Here is a 15,836-nt window from a genome sequence, read left to right as displayed (position 1 = left end):
AAATTTGGCAGAAAGAGTATAATGTAGGAAAATGTGAACTTGTCCACTTTGGCAGGAAGAACAGAAAAGCTGTATACTATTTAAATGGAGAGAGATTGCAGAACTCGGTGGTACAGAGGGATCTGGGTGACCTGGTACATGAATCACGAAAGATTAGTATACAGGTACAGCAAGTGATTAGAATGGCAAATGGGATAGTGGCATTTATTACAAGGGGAATCAGTGTAAAAGTTGGACACTTTTACTGCAGCTGTACAGGACCTTGGTGAGACCACATCTGGGGTACTATGTACTGTTTTGCTCTCCTTATTTGAAAAAGGATGTAATTACATTAGAAACAGTTCAGAGAAGATTCACTCAACTAATTCTAGGGATGAAGGGCTTATCTTATGAAGAAAAGTTGAGCAGGTTGGGCCTATATCCGATTAGGGGACTTGATAAGAGTGGATACTGGAAAGATGTTTCCTCTTGTGGGGGAGGCGAGAACTAAAGGTCAGTTTAAGAATAAGAATAAGAGTTCTGAAGAAGGGTCACTGACCTGAAACGTTAACTCTGCTTCTCTCTATCAGACCTGCTGAGTATTTCCAACGTTTCTTGTTTTTATTTCAGACTTCCAGCATCCGTAGTATTTTGCTTTAAGAATAAGAGGTCTCCTTTTTAAGACGGAGATGAGGAGAATTTTTTCTCAAAGGGTCGTTAGTCTATACAGTTCTCTTCCCCAGAAAGCTGTGGAGGTTAGGTCATTGAATTTATTCAAGGCTGAGTTAGACAGATTTTTAATAGACAAGGGAGTCAAGGGTCATGGGAGGCAGACAGGAAAGTGGAGTTGAGACCACAAGCAGATCAGCCATGATCTTATCGAATGGCGGAGCAGACTTGAAGGGCCGAATGGCCTACTCCTGCTCCTAAGTCCAATGTTCCTATGTAGTTCCATTTGGACTTGCCCACGTCCAATATCACTTTTTTTCTGGAAATATGTGTTTGTGATCACCTCATGCTGAGCTGCAAATGCAATCAGTGTTTCTCCTCTTGTTTTTCTTACTCCAACTCCAAATTTTCTTATAACTGATTCATCTCCTGGCTTGGATTTTCCTATGTCAGTGTTGAAATCTCCCATGACAATTGTATACTTTGATTTCTGTTCTTCTATTGCCTTCGTAACTTTGTCATAGAATTGCTCGACTTCCTCCTCTTTGTGATCACTGGCTGGTGCATATACTTGGACTATACACAATTCCTCCTTCCCTGCCAACTGTATTTGAAGTGAGATGACTCTATCTGAGTTTCCTTATTTATTTAGAGATACAGCACTGAAACAGGCCCTTCGGCCCACCGAGTCTGTGCCGACCATCAACCACCCCTTTATACTAATCCTACACTAATTCCATATTCCTACCACATCCCCACCTGTCCCTATATTTCCCTACCACCTACCTATACTAGGGGCAATTTATAATGGCCAATTTACCTATCAACCTGCAAGTCTTTGGCATGTGGGTGGAAACTGGAGCACCCGGAGGAAACCCACGCAGACACAGAGAGAACTTGCAAACTCCCCACAGGCAGTACCCAGAATTGAACCCGGGTCGCTGGAGCTGTGAGGCTGCGGTGCTAACCACTGCGCCACTGTGTTGCCTCACTCTTAGTCTCTGGACGTGACAATGCTTTTCCGCTAAGACACAGGTTTTTGTGGATGCCATCAATTTATTCTGCAGAAGTCAACTCCTTTTGATGGCATTTCCTCTATCAAGGGTCCCACTTACCTACTCAGGCTGCTTGAGTTGACTGGTTGTTTGCCACAGCCTGGGTTCGGAGAAGGCATTTGCTGGCTGTATTGACTCACTATATAGCATGGTTTCACACAACAATAGCAGCAAGATGCCATATTGTCCTGGACAAGAATCTCACTGGCCAATCCCCAGCCAATAAATCCTCTATTAATAACCAATAAATCTCCTGTTAATGCCCAGTCAAAAAAAACCTCAGTTAATACCCCAGTTAATGCTCAGTACAATCCTGGTAAATACCCAGTAAAACCCTGCTTAATACCCAATAAATCCCCGGTTAAAACACTGGTTAATACCCATTAAAAGGTCTGTTTAATATCCAGTAAATCTCCTATTAATATTCAGTAAATCCCCAGTAACAAAACTGGTTAATACCTAGTCATATCCAGTAAATCCCCAGTAGATATGTCTCTCACACTCTCCCCGACTCCTCCGCTCTCCCCTTCCCTGTCTCTCCCGCTGAACCAAGATTTTTTAAAGGCAGTTCACAGTGGCAATATAATATAAAATTTGACACTGAGCCACATAAAGAGGTATTAGGGAAGATGACAAAATGTTTAGTTAAAGAGATAGGTTTTAAGGAGCATCTTCACGGAAGAAAGAGAAGTAGAGAGGCAGAGAGGTTTAGGGAGGGAATTAAAGAGCTGAGGGTCTTGACGGTTGAAGCCAAGGCCACCAGTGGTGTAGTGATTAAAATCAGTAATGCTCAAGAGGCCAGAATTAAAGGAGCGCAGATACCTTGGAGGGGAGTCAGGCTGGAAAAGATTACAGAGATAGGGAGGGGCGAGGTTATGGAAGGATTTGAAATCAAGGATGAGAATATTAAAATTGAGGCATTGCTTAAACAGGAGCCAATGTAGGTCAGCAGGGTTGCGGCGGTGGGGCGGTGGGGGGGGGGGGCATAGAATGTGGGAGGTCGGCCAAGAATGCTTTGAAATAATCAAGTCTAGAGGTAACAATGGCAAGGTGTTGAGGGTTTCAGCAGCAAATGAGCTTTGGCAGAGGTCAAGTCGGGCAGTGTCACAGAAGTGGAAATAGTCATAGTGATGGCATAGATATGTGGTCAGAAGCTCATCTCAGAGTCAAATATGACACCAAGGTTGCGAACAGCCTGTTTCAGCCGCAGACAATTACCAGGGAGAGGGATGGCATCAATGGTTATGGAACGGAGCTTGTGGTGGAGAGTGAAGACAATGTCTGCAGTCTTCCCAAGAATTGGAGGAAATTTCTGCTCATCCAGTACTGGATGTCAGATAAGCAGTCTGATAATTTAGCGACAGTGGAGGAGTTGAGAGAAGTGGTGGTGAGGTAGATCTCAGTGTCGCAGCAAACATGTAAAAACTAAGGTGGTGCTTTCAGATGATGTCACCAAGGGGCAGCATGGAGATGGGAAAAAGGAGGGGAACAAGGTCAGATCCTTGGGGGATGCAAGAGGTAATGGTCTGGGAGCAGGAAGAGAAGCCATTGCAGATGTTTCTCTGGCTATGATTAGATAGATTAGTATTGAACCAGGTAAGAACAGTGGACAACAGTGGAGAAGCACTGGAGGAGAATGGTGTGGTCAACCTTATCATAGGCTGCAGACTAGTCCACAAGGACGAGGAGTGGAAGGTTACCTTTGTCACAGTCACATAGGAAGTCGTTCGTGACTGTGATGAGAGCTGTTTCGGTACTGTGGCGAGGTGGAAACCTGATTGAAGGGATTCAAACCAAGGAGTTCTGGGAAAGATGGGAATGGATTTCGAAAGTGGCAACACATTCAAGGACCTGGGGGTGGAAAGGGAGGTTGGAGATGTGATGGTAGTTTCCAAGGGCAGTGGGTCAAAGGTTGGCTTTTTGAGAGGGGTGTTAACAGCAGATTTAAAGGAGAGAGGGACAATAACGGAAGAGAGAGAACTGTTTACAATATCGGCTAACATGGAGATCAAGAGGGGAAGTTGGGGGTGATCCGCAGTTTAGTGGAAATAGGATCAAGGGAACAGAAGGTGGGTCTCATGGACAAGATGAGCTCAAAGAGGGCATGAGGGGAGATAGGAGAGAAACTAGAGAAAGATGCGAGTTCAGGGCTAGGGCAGGGGGCAACATTATAGGAAGCTTGACCAGGTGGGCTACTGGAAGGGAGGGACATGGCAGAGGCAGCTGATCGAATGGTCTCGATCTTAGTGACAAAGAAGTCCATGAGCTCCTCGGACTTATTGTTAGAGGTGAGAATGGAGGGAACAGGGGAGAGGGGTTTTAGAAGATGGTTTGTAGTAGAGAAAAGAAGCCAGGAGTTATCTTTGCATTTCAAGATGATCTTGGAATAGTGAGCTGTTTTAGCAGACGAGAGCATGAACTGATAGTGTTTTAAGTGGTCCAGCCAGAGCTGGCGGTGGATGACTAGACACGTTGTCAGCCATATCCTTTCAAGTCTGCATCCTTTGGACTTAAGGGAACAGAGATGACGGCCATACCAGGAGGAACAACCAAGGTGAGAGAGACAGATCATTTTATTGGGGACTAGGGCAAAGATAGAGGTAAAGGTGCAATTGAGCAAATGAGTAGCTGCAGAAATGTTGCGATGAATGGAGAGCCAAAGGCAAGATAGTTAAGATTTTGAAAGTGCAGTTGTAAGTTAATCTGAGGATAGTATTTTTGCAGGGACGGATACAGAATGAGGTAGGGTTGGGGCATGGAAGGGGGATGTGGCTGGAAAGTGATATAAGGGAGTGGTCAGAGATGGCCTTATCTGTATTTGATACAATGTGACAAGGAAGACCACATGAGATGGCAAGGTCGAGGGGATGACCATGAATATGGGTTGGGGAGTTTACATGCAGTGAGAGATTTAGAGAGGATAAGAGGGCAGTGAACTCAGAGGAGAGAGAACCATGATGAGTTGAGATGGATATTGAAATCACTGAGGATGAGAAGTTGTTCAGTGCAGAGGCTGAGAGAGGAAAGGAGTGAAGATATCTTGATGATAACATTTTTATTGTACTTGGGAGGATGGTAGAGAACGACGATTTTGAAAGACAGGTGAGAGGGGTGGAACAAGGTGAGATGCTCAAAAGAGGAGAAAGTACGAGAGGAGTAGGGAGTCAGGCCAAGTTGTGATATGGTGATAAGTGCCACACCACCACCATGATGGTCTTGGCAGGGCAAATGGTGGAAGATGAAGCCAGGTGGGGAGCCTTTTTCAGTTCTGATGAAAGGTCACAGACCTGAAACGTTAACTCTGCTTCTCTGTCCACAGATGCTGCCAGATCTGCTGAGTATTTCCGGTACTTACTGTTCTCATTTCTGCTCCTACGTTCCTCTGACTATGATTCGATAAATAAGAATGGAATCAGGTGATTGCAGTCCCACCCAGATGGATGACAGTGGAGAGGCATTGAATGAGGATTGTGTGGTCAGCTCTGCTAATGCTGCAGACAGGTCGAGAAGGATGAGGAGGCATAGTTTATCTTTGGCAGAATTATCTTGGCATTTCGGGATGTTCCTGAAACTGAGCAGTTTTGGCAGATGAGAGCAGGACTCGAAAGTACTTTATGTGGCCGAGCCAGATCTGATGATGAATGGTTAAATTAGTTGTCCACCATATCTGTTCAAGGGGTGGCAGTGGAAGGAACCCTCACAACATTTAAGAAGTAAAAAACATAGAAACATAGAAAATAGGAGCAGGAGTAGGCCATTTGACCCTTCAGACCTGCTCCGCCATTCAAAAAAGATCATGGCTGATCGCCTAATTCAGTACCCTCTTCCCGACTTCTCCCCATATCCCTTGATCCCTTTGGCATTAAAAATATATCTATCTCCTTCTTGAATATATTTAATGACTTGGCCTCCACTACCTTCTGCAGTAGAGAATTCCACAGGTTCACCACCCTCTGAGTGAAAAAAATTCTCCTCATCCCGGTTCTAAATGGCATACCCCGTATCCTGAAACTGTGACCCCTGGTTCTGGACTCCCCAGCTATCGGGAACATCCTCCCTGCATCTAGCCTGTCTAGTCCTGTTAGAATTTTATAGAAATCTATGAGATCCTCTCTCATTCTTCTAAACTCTAGTGAATATAGGCCTAGTCGACCCACTCTCTCCTCATACGTCAATTCTGCCATCCCAGGAATCAGCCTAGTAAATCTTCTTTGCACTCCCTCCATGGCAAGAACATCCTTCCTCAGTTAAGGAGACCAAAACTGCACACTATACTCCAGATGTGGTCTCACCAAGGCCCTGTAAAACTTAAGTAAGGCATCCTTGCTCCTGTACTCAAATCCTCTTGCAATGAAGGCCAACATACCATTCGCCTTCCTAACTGCTTGCTGCACCTGAATGCTTGCTTTCAGCGACTGGTGTACAAGGACACCCAGGTCTCGCTGCACCTCCCCCTTTCCCAATCTATCACCATTCAGATAATAATCTGCCTTTCTGTTTTTACAACCAAAGTGGATAATCTCACATTTCTCTACGCTATACTGCATCTGCCATGCATTTGCCCACTCACCCAACTTGTCCAAATCACATGTGACGAGCACTTGAAACGCCATAGCATACAAGGCTATGGGCCAAGTGCTGGAAAATGGGATTAGAATAGATAGGTGCTTGATGGCCGGCACGGACAAGATAGGCCGAAGGGCCTGATTCTGTGCTGTATAACTCTATGACTCTAAGTCTGCATCCCTTAGACTTAGGGAGTGGAAATGAGGGCTATGCCAGGGAGAATGGCCAGAGCAAGCAAGAGTAATGGCTTTAATACGGTTTCGGGCATATAAGGTTGAAGTCAGGTTGTGGTTGAGAAGATCAGTAGCTGCAGGAATGTTGTAGTGAATGCAGGGCCAAAGGCTAGACAGTTGGGATCTTGAAAGCTAATTGGGAGAGATTTTTTTCCAGGGGTAGACACACAAGGAAGCAGAGTTGCAAGGGGAAAGGGGCATGTGGTTAGAGAGTGATACAAGAAAGTTACCATGCCCTCATCTGTTTGATATGACAAAAGTAGCGAAGTCACGCGAGATGGCAAGGCCAAAGGGGTGGCCCTGAACGTAGGTGGGGGGTTGTAGAGCTGGAGGAGATAACCGAAACAGGGAAGGGTGAAACAAGTCCATGGAGTGCATTAAAACACGAGGATGAGAATTATATGTGAGTAATTTTATAACTGTACCTGAGTCCTAATGTATTTCAACATTCCAGAATCCTTCTTTCCTTCCAAACTTGTAACAGGTATTCTTTTTTTCAAAGAAGGTGTTCGCAAGCATGACTTTTCAGAGCACTGGAGAGGAAAAGCTAATCAATAAATATTTAATTTTATTTGGTAATGAATAGTTTAAGGTGATAGCCTAGAATTTCTACTTTTGGTATTGCTCAAGTATAACAGATTACTGCCAACAATCTATTAATGGATTGCTTTACAACCAACAAAGACAAAGACAACAAAACTTCATTGTTATTCGAAAAGAAAGGGGGACTAAGATGCAACTATTGCCCAAACTACATCCTTCAGTTAAATTTGGCCTGCTTTTTATTCTTATATGAGCTTTAGGGGCAGTTGGAGTCACTGAGGAGCATCAGGAAGGATGCCTGGATTGTATGGCCCAGGAGGTGACCACCCCACAGGCAGAGAGAGGTCAGTATAGTAGATGGGTGGCCATCCAGAAGAGTAGAAAGAGGCAAGAAGTGCAGGAGTCTTTGGAATGTGTGCCCTTCTCAAACTGATACTCAGCACTGGAGACTGCCAGGAGTGGTGACACTCCTTGAAGGAGTGCAGTCCAGACCATGGCGCCAATGGGGAAGGGACTGCACAGGAGGGAACAGCAAAGAGTAGAAATGCAGTCGTTACAGCAGACTCCATAGTTAGGGGGACAGACAGGCATCATCGTGAGTACTGCATGGTGTGTTGCTTCCTTGGTGCCATGGTAAAGGACATCATGAAGAGGGTTCAGAATATTCTACAGGGGGAAGGGTGTGCACCAGAGTTGTGGTGCACATCAGTACTAATGACATAGATAGGGCAAGTATTGAGGTCCTTTCAGGACCTGGGGAGGAAGTTAAAAAGTAAGACCTCGAAGGTAGTAATCTCTGTATTACTCCCAGTGCCACTCGCTATAGAGAGTAGGAATAGGAAGATAGGGAGGATCAATGCATGGCTTGAGGCATGGTGCAGGAGGGAGGGCTTCAGATTCTTGGGGCATTGGGACCAGTTCTCGGGCAGGAGGCACCTATTCAAGAGAGACAGGTTGCACCTCGACAGGACTGGGACTAATGTCCTCGGGGGAGGTTCACTAGTGTGCCTGGGGAGAGTTTAAGCTGGGGGATGGGAACCAGCATATAGAAGAAGAAAAGAGGAATACAGTGCATAAAGGACTGGATAGAGAGTGTTGGATAGAGAGAAGGAAGTAGTACCATATTAGACAGGAGCAGTCTAAGAAGGATGACGAGGACTTCAAAGGCAGGTTTAGAATGCATGTATGCAAATGCACAAAGTATGGTGAAAAAGGTCGGTGAGCTACAAGCATAAATTGCTGTGTGGGAATATGATGTAGTGGCAATAACTGAAATGTGGCTTAAAATGGTGCAGGCTAGGCACCTAATATACAAACATAGAAAGTGTTCAAAAACATAGGGGAGACAAAAAGGAAGGTGGGGTGGCAGTACTGATTAGGGAAAATATTATAGTGTTGGAAAGAGAGGCTGTCTTTGAGGGGGCAAGGATAGAATCCACTTGGTTACAGCTGAGAAGCAAAAAAGGGGATGATCACGTTCCTGGGGAGGTATTCTATTTGCCTCCAAATAATGGGAGATGCAGGGAAACTCAGAGATGTGCAAGATCTATACAGTGGTGATATTGGGCGACTTTATTTGCCCAAATATTGATTGGGAGAATGTTAGAGTAAAGGGTATGAAGTGGGAAGAATTTCTGAAATGTGTTCAAGGGAACTTCCTTGACTAGTATGTTCTTGGTCCAACTAGAAAGGAGGTATTGCTGGATCCGGTGCTGGGGAGTGAGGTGGGCCAAGTGGCTAAGAGGAACACTTGGATAAGAGTGATCATTGTATCACAAGGTTGATGTTCCTCAGAAGGTTTAGATTAGTAATGGAAAAAAGCAAGGAACAATTAAAATAGAACTTTTAAATTGGAAGAGGGCTAACTTCAATGGGATGAGAGGGGATCTAGCCAGAGTAAAATGCAGCAAAAGACTGAAAGGAAATACTCTAACGGAACAATGGGTGATCTTTAAGGAGATGTTTCAGCTAGATGCTTGGTACATTCCAACAAGGACGAAAGGTAAGGAAACCAAAGACAGGGCTCTGTGGATGACGGAGGAAATAGAGAATACGATGAAAGAAAAAAGAGGGTACAGGATGCATGTCAGGTGAATTCCTGAAGCAAGAACCAGGACAAATACAACAAGTTGAGAGGGTAAGCGAAGAGGAAAATAAGACTGGCAAAGAGAGAATATGAGAACAGAATGGCAGTTCACATAAAAGAAAACACAAAAATCTTAAAGCAAAATATTGCACTTAATGGCACAGTTTTAAAGAGTATGCAGGGATAGAGGGACCTGGCAGTTCATGCACATAGATGCTTAAAGGTGGTAGGACATATTGAGGGAGTATTTAGTAAAGTATATGGGATCTTGGGCTTCATAAATGGAGGCATTGAGTGCAAAAGCAGGGAAGTTATGCTGAACCTTTATAAAATTCTGGTTAGGTCACAAACAGAATATTATGTCCAGTTCTGGTCACCACAGTTTAGGAAGGATGTGCTGCAGTGCATCTTGTAGATGATACACATTGCTGCCACTCTGCGTCAGCGGTGAAGGGAGTGAATGTTGAAGGTGATGGATGGGGCATCAGTTAAGTGGGCTGCTTTGTCCTGGATGGTGTCGAGCTTCTTGAGTGTTGTTGGAGCCGCACCCATCCAGGCAAGTGGACAGTATTCCATCACACTCCTGACTTGTGCCTTGTAAATGGTGGACAGGCACTGGGGAGACAGGAGGTCTATTACTCACTGCAGAATTAATAGCCTCTGACCTGCTCTAGTGGCCACAATATTGATGTAGTTAGTCCAGTTCAGTTTCTGGTCAATGGTAACCCCCAGGATGTTGATAGTGGAGGATTCAGCAATTGTAATGCCATTGAAAATCAAGGGGAGATGGTTGCATCCTCCCTTGTTTGAGATGGTTATTGCCTAGCACTTGTGTGGTGTGTATATTACTTGCTACTTATCAGCCCAAGCCTGGATGCTGTCCAAGTCTTGCTGCATCTGTACATGGGCTGCTTCAGCATCTGAGGAGTTGTGAATGGAACTGACACTGTGCAATCATCAGCAAACATCCCAGTTTCTGACCTTATGTTGGAGGGAAGATCATTGTTAAAGCAGTTGAATATGGTTTGGCCTAGGACACTACCCTGAGGAAGTCCTGCAGCAATGTCCTGTGGCTGAGATGATCGGCCTCCAACAACCACAACCACCTTCCTTTGTGATTGGTACGACTTCAGCCAGTGGAAAGATTGCCCCCTGTTCCCACTGACTTCAATTTTACTCCGGCTCTCTGATACCACACTCAGTTAAATGCTGCCTTGATGTCAAGGGCAGTTACTTTCACCTCACCACTGGAATTCAGCTCTGTTGTCCATGCTTGGACTAAGGCTGTACTATGGTCAGGTGCTGGCGGAACCCAAACTTAGCATCAGTGAGCAGGTTATTGGTGATTATGTGCCACTTGATAGCGCTATTGACGACACCTTCCATCACTTTGCTGACAATTGAGGGTAGACTGATCAAGTGGCAATTGGTCGGATTGTTTGTCCTTTCTTTTGTGGAGAGGACATACTGGGGCCATTTTTTTACTTTGTTTGGTAGATGCCAGTGTTGTAGTTGTAATTGAACAGCTTGGCTAGTTCTGGAACACAAGTCTCCAGCAGTACAGCCAGGATGTTGTCAGGGCCCATAGCCTTTGCTATATCCAGTGCCTTTGGCTGTTTCTTCACATCAAGTGCAGTGAATCGAATTGGTTGAGGACTAGCATCTGTGATGGTGGGGACCTAAGGAGGAGGCTGAGATAGTTCACCCACTCAGCACTTCAGGTTCAAAATACTTGTAAATGTGAGTCTTGTGCACTCACTTGCTGGGCTCTGCCATCATTGAGGATGGGGATGTTCATGGAGCATCCTTCTCCAGTTAGTTGTTTAAATTTCCTACCACCATTCATGACTGGCCACAGGACTGCAGAACTTTGATCTGATCCATTGGTTATGGCATTGCTCAGCTTTGTCTATAGCATGCCATTCCTGCTTTTTAGCATTCATGTAGCCCTAGTTTACAGCTTAGTCGGGGAGGCACCTCATTTTTAGGTATGCCTGGTGTTGCTCCTGACATGCTCTTCTCCACTCCGCATTGAACCTGGCTTGATGGTAATGGTAGAGACAGGGATATATGGCCATGAGGTTACAGATTGTGGTTGAATACAATTCTACTGCTGCTAATGGCCTCATGGATGCACAGCTTTGAGCGCTAGATCTGTTCTGAATCTCTCTCATTTAGCATGTTGGTCGTGCCATACAACACAATGGAGGATGTCCTCAGTGAAGATAGGACTTAGTCTCCATAAGCACTCATTTCAATACTGTCATGGATTGGTGAGGATGGTCAAGTAGGTTTTTCTTGTTGGTTCTCTCACCACTTGCCGTAGGCCCAACCTGGCAGCTAACTCCTTCAGGATTGGCCACCTAGGTCAGTAATGATGTTATCAAGTCACCCTTGGTGATGGACACTAAAGTCCACACCCAGAATACTTTCTGTGCCCTCAGTGCTTCTTCTGAGTGGTGTTCAACATGGAGGAGTACTGATACATCAGTTGAGGGAGGGCAGTAGGTGGTAATCAGCAGGAGGTTTCCTTGCCCATGTTTGACTTGATGCCACATTTAAACTCATGTCTCTGGAGCATTAGTCCAGGCCTCTGGAATACTGGTCCAGTAACATAACCAGTCTGCTACCGTTTTGCATACAGGTTGGTTACATAGTAGTGTGATGAGTGACTGGTTAATCTGTTTGTGATGGGGTTTTTGAAGGAGAAATCTTGGCCAAGGACAAAGAGAACTTCCTGTCCCTGTTGCAGTACTGCGATAGAATCTTTAACATACAGTTGGACCACCATAACTGGAAAACAGGTGGCACCTCCATTCAAACTGTATGCATGATGGGAATTGAGACAAAATTAATCCAAGCATAATGTTCACTATTATCATGGGTTCTAATGTCAGCTGACATAATTAAAAACAAGGAGATTAGGAGTAAGAAGGAAAGATAAGCAGAACCTTTACACTCAGAATTAAACAGAATTGAAGATTTATAAATACCTCCTTTGATTTCTTGGCCCTCAAGCCTACTTTGCTTGCAGTGTCCTCATCTCGGACTGAATCCACAGTGTCTCCATAGAGGAGTTTGATTGCCCGCACAAGCCGGGCACAAGACCGGCTGTGATGTTGATAGCAACGAGGGTGGCAGTAATCAATATGACAGCAGATGAAACTTTGCTGGCTGCACAACAAAATCATAACCTGAAGAAAAGAAACATAATATTAGTAGAAGATGTAGAAAAATAGTTTCACCTGATTAACGACCTGATGATAAATCTGACAACACAAAGCTGAACACCTCTGTCACAAATCACAGAATCATAAAATACGACAGCACAGAAGGAGGTGGGCCAAGTGGATCAAGTGGCTGAGAGGGAACACTTGGATAAGAGTGATCATTGTGTCATAAGATTTAGATTAGTAAAGGAGGAGCGCAAGGAACAATCTAAGGTAGAACTTTTATATTGGAAGAGGACTAACATCAATGGGTGGAGAGGGGATCTAGACAGGGTAAAATGGAACCAAAGACTGACAGGAAAAATTGTAATGGAACAATGGGTGATCTTTAAGGAGGAGAGGTTTCAGGTACAGGTTGTACATTCCAACAAGGGTGAAATGTAAGGGAACCAAAGCCAGGGCTCCTTGGATAATGAGGTAGCTGGAGAATATGATGAAACAAAAAAAGAGGGTGTATGATGCATGTCAAGTGAATTCTTCATGCAAGAACCACACCAAATACAATAAGTTGAGAGGGGAAGTGAAAATAAGACTAGCAAAGAGAGAATATGAGAATAGAATGGCAGATAACATAAAAGAGAACCCAAAAATCTTGTCCTGGCATGTAAATAGTAAACGGGTAGTAACAGGTGGGGTGGAGCCTATTAGGGACAAAGAGGGTGACATATGCTTAGAGGTGCAGGTCAAGGCTTGAATACACAATGAGTATTTTGTATCAGTGCTGACAAAATACCAGTAGAAGTGGATATGGTAGAGGCAATGGATGAGGTGAAAATTGATAGGAAGGATGTACTGGAAAGGCTGGCTATGCTTTCAGTGGATAAGTCGTCTGGTCTGGATGGTTGGCATCCCAAGTTGCTAAAGGAAGTGGGAGTGGAGATTACAGAAGGCCTTGCCATAATCTTCCAATCTTCCCTTGATACAAGGAAGGTGCCAGAGGGGATTGGAGAGTAGCAAATGTGACAGCCTGATTTAAGAAAGGGTGTAAGGACATTCTTCATAACTACAGGCTGATCAATTTAACATCAGTGTGGGTCAGGTTTTAGAAACAATAATCAGGAAAATAAATCATCAGGCACTTGGAGAGGTTTCAGTTCATTAAGGAGAGCCAGCACGGATTTGTAAAAGCCAGGTCATGTTTGACTCATCTAATTGAATTTTTTGATCAAGTAACAGAGAAGGTTGATGAAGGGATAGCAATGAATATTGTTTACTTGGATTTTAAGGAAGCATTTGACAAAGTACCACATAAAAGGCTGGTTAACAAACCTGAGGCTCATGGAATAGGAGGGTCAGTGTCAGCTTGGATAAAAAATTGGCTTAAGGACAAAAAACAGCGAGTCGTAGGAAATGATTGTTTTCAGACTGGAGGCTGGTAGACAGTGGTGTTCCCCCAGGGATCAGTGCTAGGACAATTGTTTTTTTGATATATAGAAATGACTTGGATATTGGAATACAGAGTAGAATTTCAAAATTTGCCAATGATATCAAGCTTGGAGGCAGACAGATGATACCAAACGACTGCAACAGGACATAGACAGGCCAGTAGAAAGGGCAGACGAGCAGCAGATGGAATTTAATACAGAAAGGTACGAGATGATGCATTTTGGAAGAAGGGATAGGGAGAGCCAATATAGACTTCAGGGCACAGTTCTAAATAGTGCACATTAACAGAAGGACCTGGTTTTGGGGGGGGGGGGGTTCATGTGCATTGATCTTTGAAAGTGACAGGATAAATTCAGAGAGTAGTTAGCAAAGCATATGGGATCTTGTGCTTCATGAATAGAGGAATTGAGTAGAAAAGCAGGGAAGTTATGCTGAACCTTTATGAATCTCTGGTTAGGCCACAACTAGAGTATTGCATCCAGTTATGGTCACCACACATTCAGAAGGATGTGAGGGTCCTTGAGACGGTACAGAGGAGATTTACCAGAATGGTTCCTGGGATGAGGGATTTTAGCTACAAGGTTAGGTTGGAGAAGCTAGGGTTGTTCTCCTTGGAGCAAAGGAGTTTGAGGGGTGAACTGATAGAGGTTTACAGGGTTATGACAGCTTTGGATAAGTTAGACAAAGAAAAGCTGTTCCCATTTACTGATGGTAATAGGACTTGGGACACCGATTTAAGATTTTGGGCAAGAGATGTGGAGAAGAACATTTTTACGCAGTGTTTGGTAATGACCTGGAAATGGCTGCCTACGAGGGTGGTGGAAGCGGAGATGATGAATAATTTCAAAAGAAATTGGATGGACACTTAAAATGGGCATAGAGTGGGGGAATGGGACAGACTGGATGACTCTACAGAAAGCCAGCAAGGACACGATGAGCCGAATGGCCTTCTTCTGCGCTGTAATGACTCTATACTCTGCAGATCTGGCAGCAGTTGTGGAGTCAGAAACAGCGTTTACGTTTCAGATTGATGACCTTTCATGCTAGACCTGCTGAGTATTTCCACCATTTTCTGATTTTATTTCAGATTTCCAGCATTCACATTATTTGGCTTTTTTATTAAATCTGTTTCCATCATCATACAAGTATTGCTTCAAGTTTTTCCGCATGTCATCTCTGGTTCTCTTGCCAATTACCTTAAATCTGTGCCCTCTGGTGATTGTGCTTTCAACCAATTAGAAATCATTTCTCTATTTTACTCTATCAAAACCCTTCATGATTTTGAATAACACTGCCAAATCTCTTCTTCGTCTTTTCTGCTCCAGCTTCTCGAGTCTATCCAGGTAACTGCAATTCTTTATCCCTGGACCATTCTAATAAGTACTCTCTCCAAAGACTTGACATCCTTCCTAAAGTGCTGTGCCCAGAATTGGACACAACGGCCGGAAGTTTATATTGGGTGGGAGGCCCCGCCCACCGGCCAAATGTCGGAGTGGACCCCACCTGCCTCCACAGGGCCTGGGGAGCAACACCGGGATTTTTCGCTCCCCAGACCCTTAATTGGCTTTCGGCAGGACTTCCACCTCTCTGAGGCAGCAGGTCCCACCTAATGGAGCTGCCGGCCAATCAGCGGGCTGGCAGCTCTCAGTCCCAGCAGCGCCACTGGGAGCTGTGGCCACTGCTTGGACTGCACCCAGCCAACGGCAGCCAGAGAGACAACTGCCCCGGAAAGAAAGTAAGTTCTTAGGGCCTTGCCAGGGACAATTGGCAGGGCCCCAGCGAGGCAAGGGGAGCAGTTGCGGTGGAGGGGGTAGCGGGGGGGGCTGTTCTGCAGTGGGAGTAGTTAGGCCGTGGGCAGGGGCGGGGGGCTGTCTGTCGGGCACAGGGTGCCCGATCAGGAGGGTCCCCCCCCTCAGCCTGCAAGAGAGCCGCCAGGTTTTACCTGGCAGTGTCCTGGAGGCATTTGCCGCCTGGCCGACGCTGGTAAAATACTAGCAGCAACGGGAGGGGGCCCTTAATTGGTCAGCTAAGGGCCTTGATTGGCCTGGGGCGAGTGGGCCATTTCTTGCCGCCACCATCCCGCGTAAAA

The 15,836-nt window shown here is 45.0% G+C and overlaps 1 protein-coding gene across 1 annotated transcript in view; it reads right to left on the bottom strand.

Annotated features, from left to right (window-relative positions):
• LOC137372405 (protein unc-80 homolog) overlaps positions 1-15,836 on the bottom strand; it is a 500,647-nt gene that overhangs the window by 211,116 nt on the left and 273,695 nt on the right. Inside the window, exons 30-31 of the mRNA XM_068036292.1 lie at positions 12,125-12,325; positions 6,928-7,035 (exon numbers count right to left, since the gene is read on the bottom strand). Of these exons, the coding sequence (XP_067892393.1) occupies positions 6,928-7,035; positions 12,125-12,325 (309 nt within the window). The remainder of the gene's footprint in view (positions 1-6,927; positions 7,036-12,124; positions 12,326-15,836) is intronic.

Source organism: Heterodontus francisci, chromosome 7, assembly GCF_036365525.1.
Source record: "Heterodontus francisci isolate sHetFra1 chromosome 7, sHetFra1.hap1, whole genome shotgun sequence".
In the NCBI taxonomy this organism is placed as follows: domain Eukaryota; kingdom Metazoa; phylum Chordata; class Chondrichthyes; order Heterodontiformes; family Heterodontidae; genus Heterodontus; species Heterodontus francisci.
The sequence above is the reverse complement of the archived record's forward strand: the minus strand, read 5'-3'. Positions and strand labels throughout refer to the sequence as shown.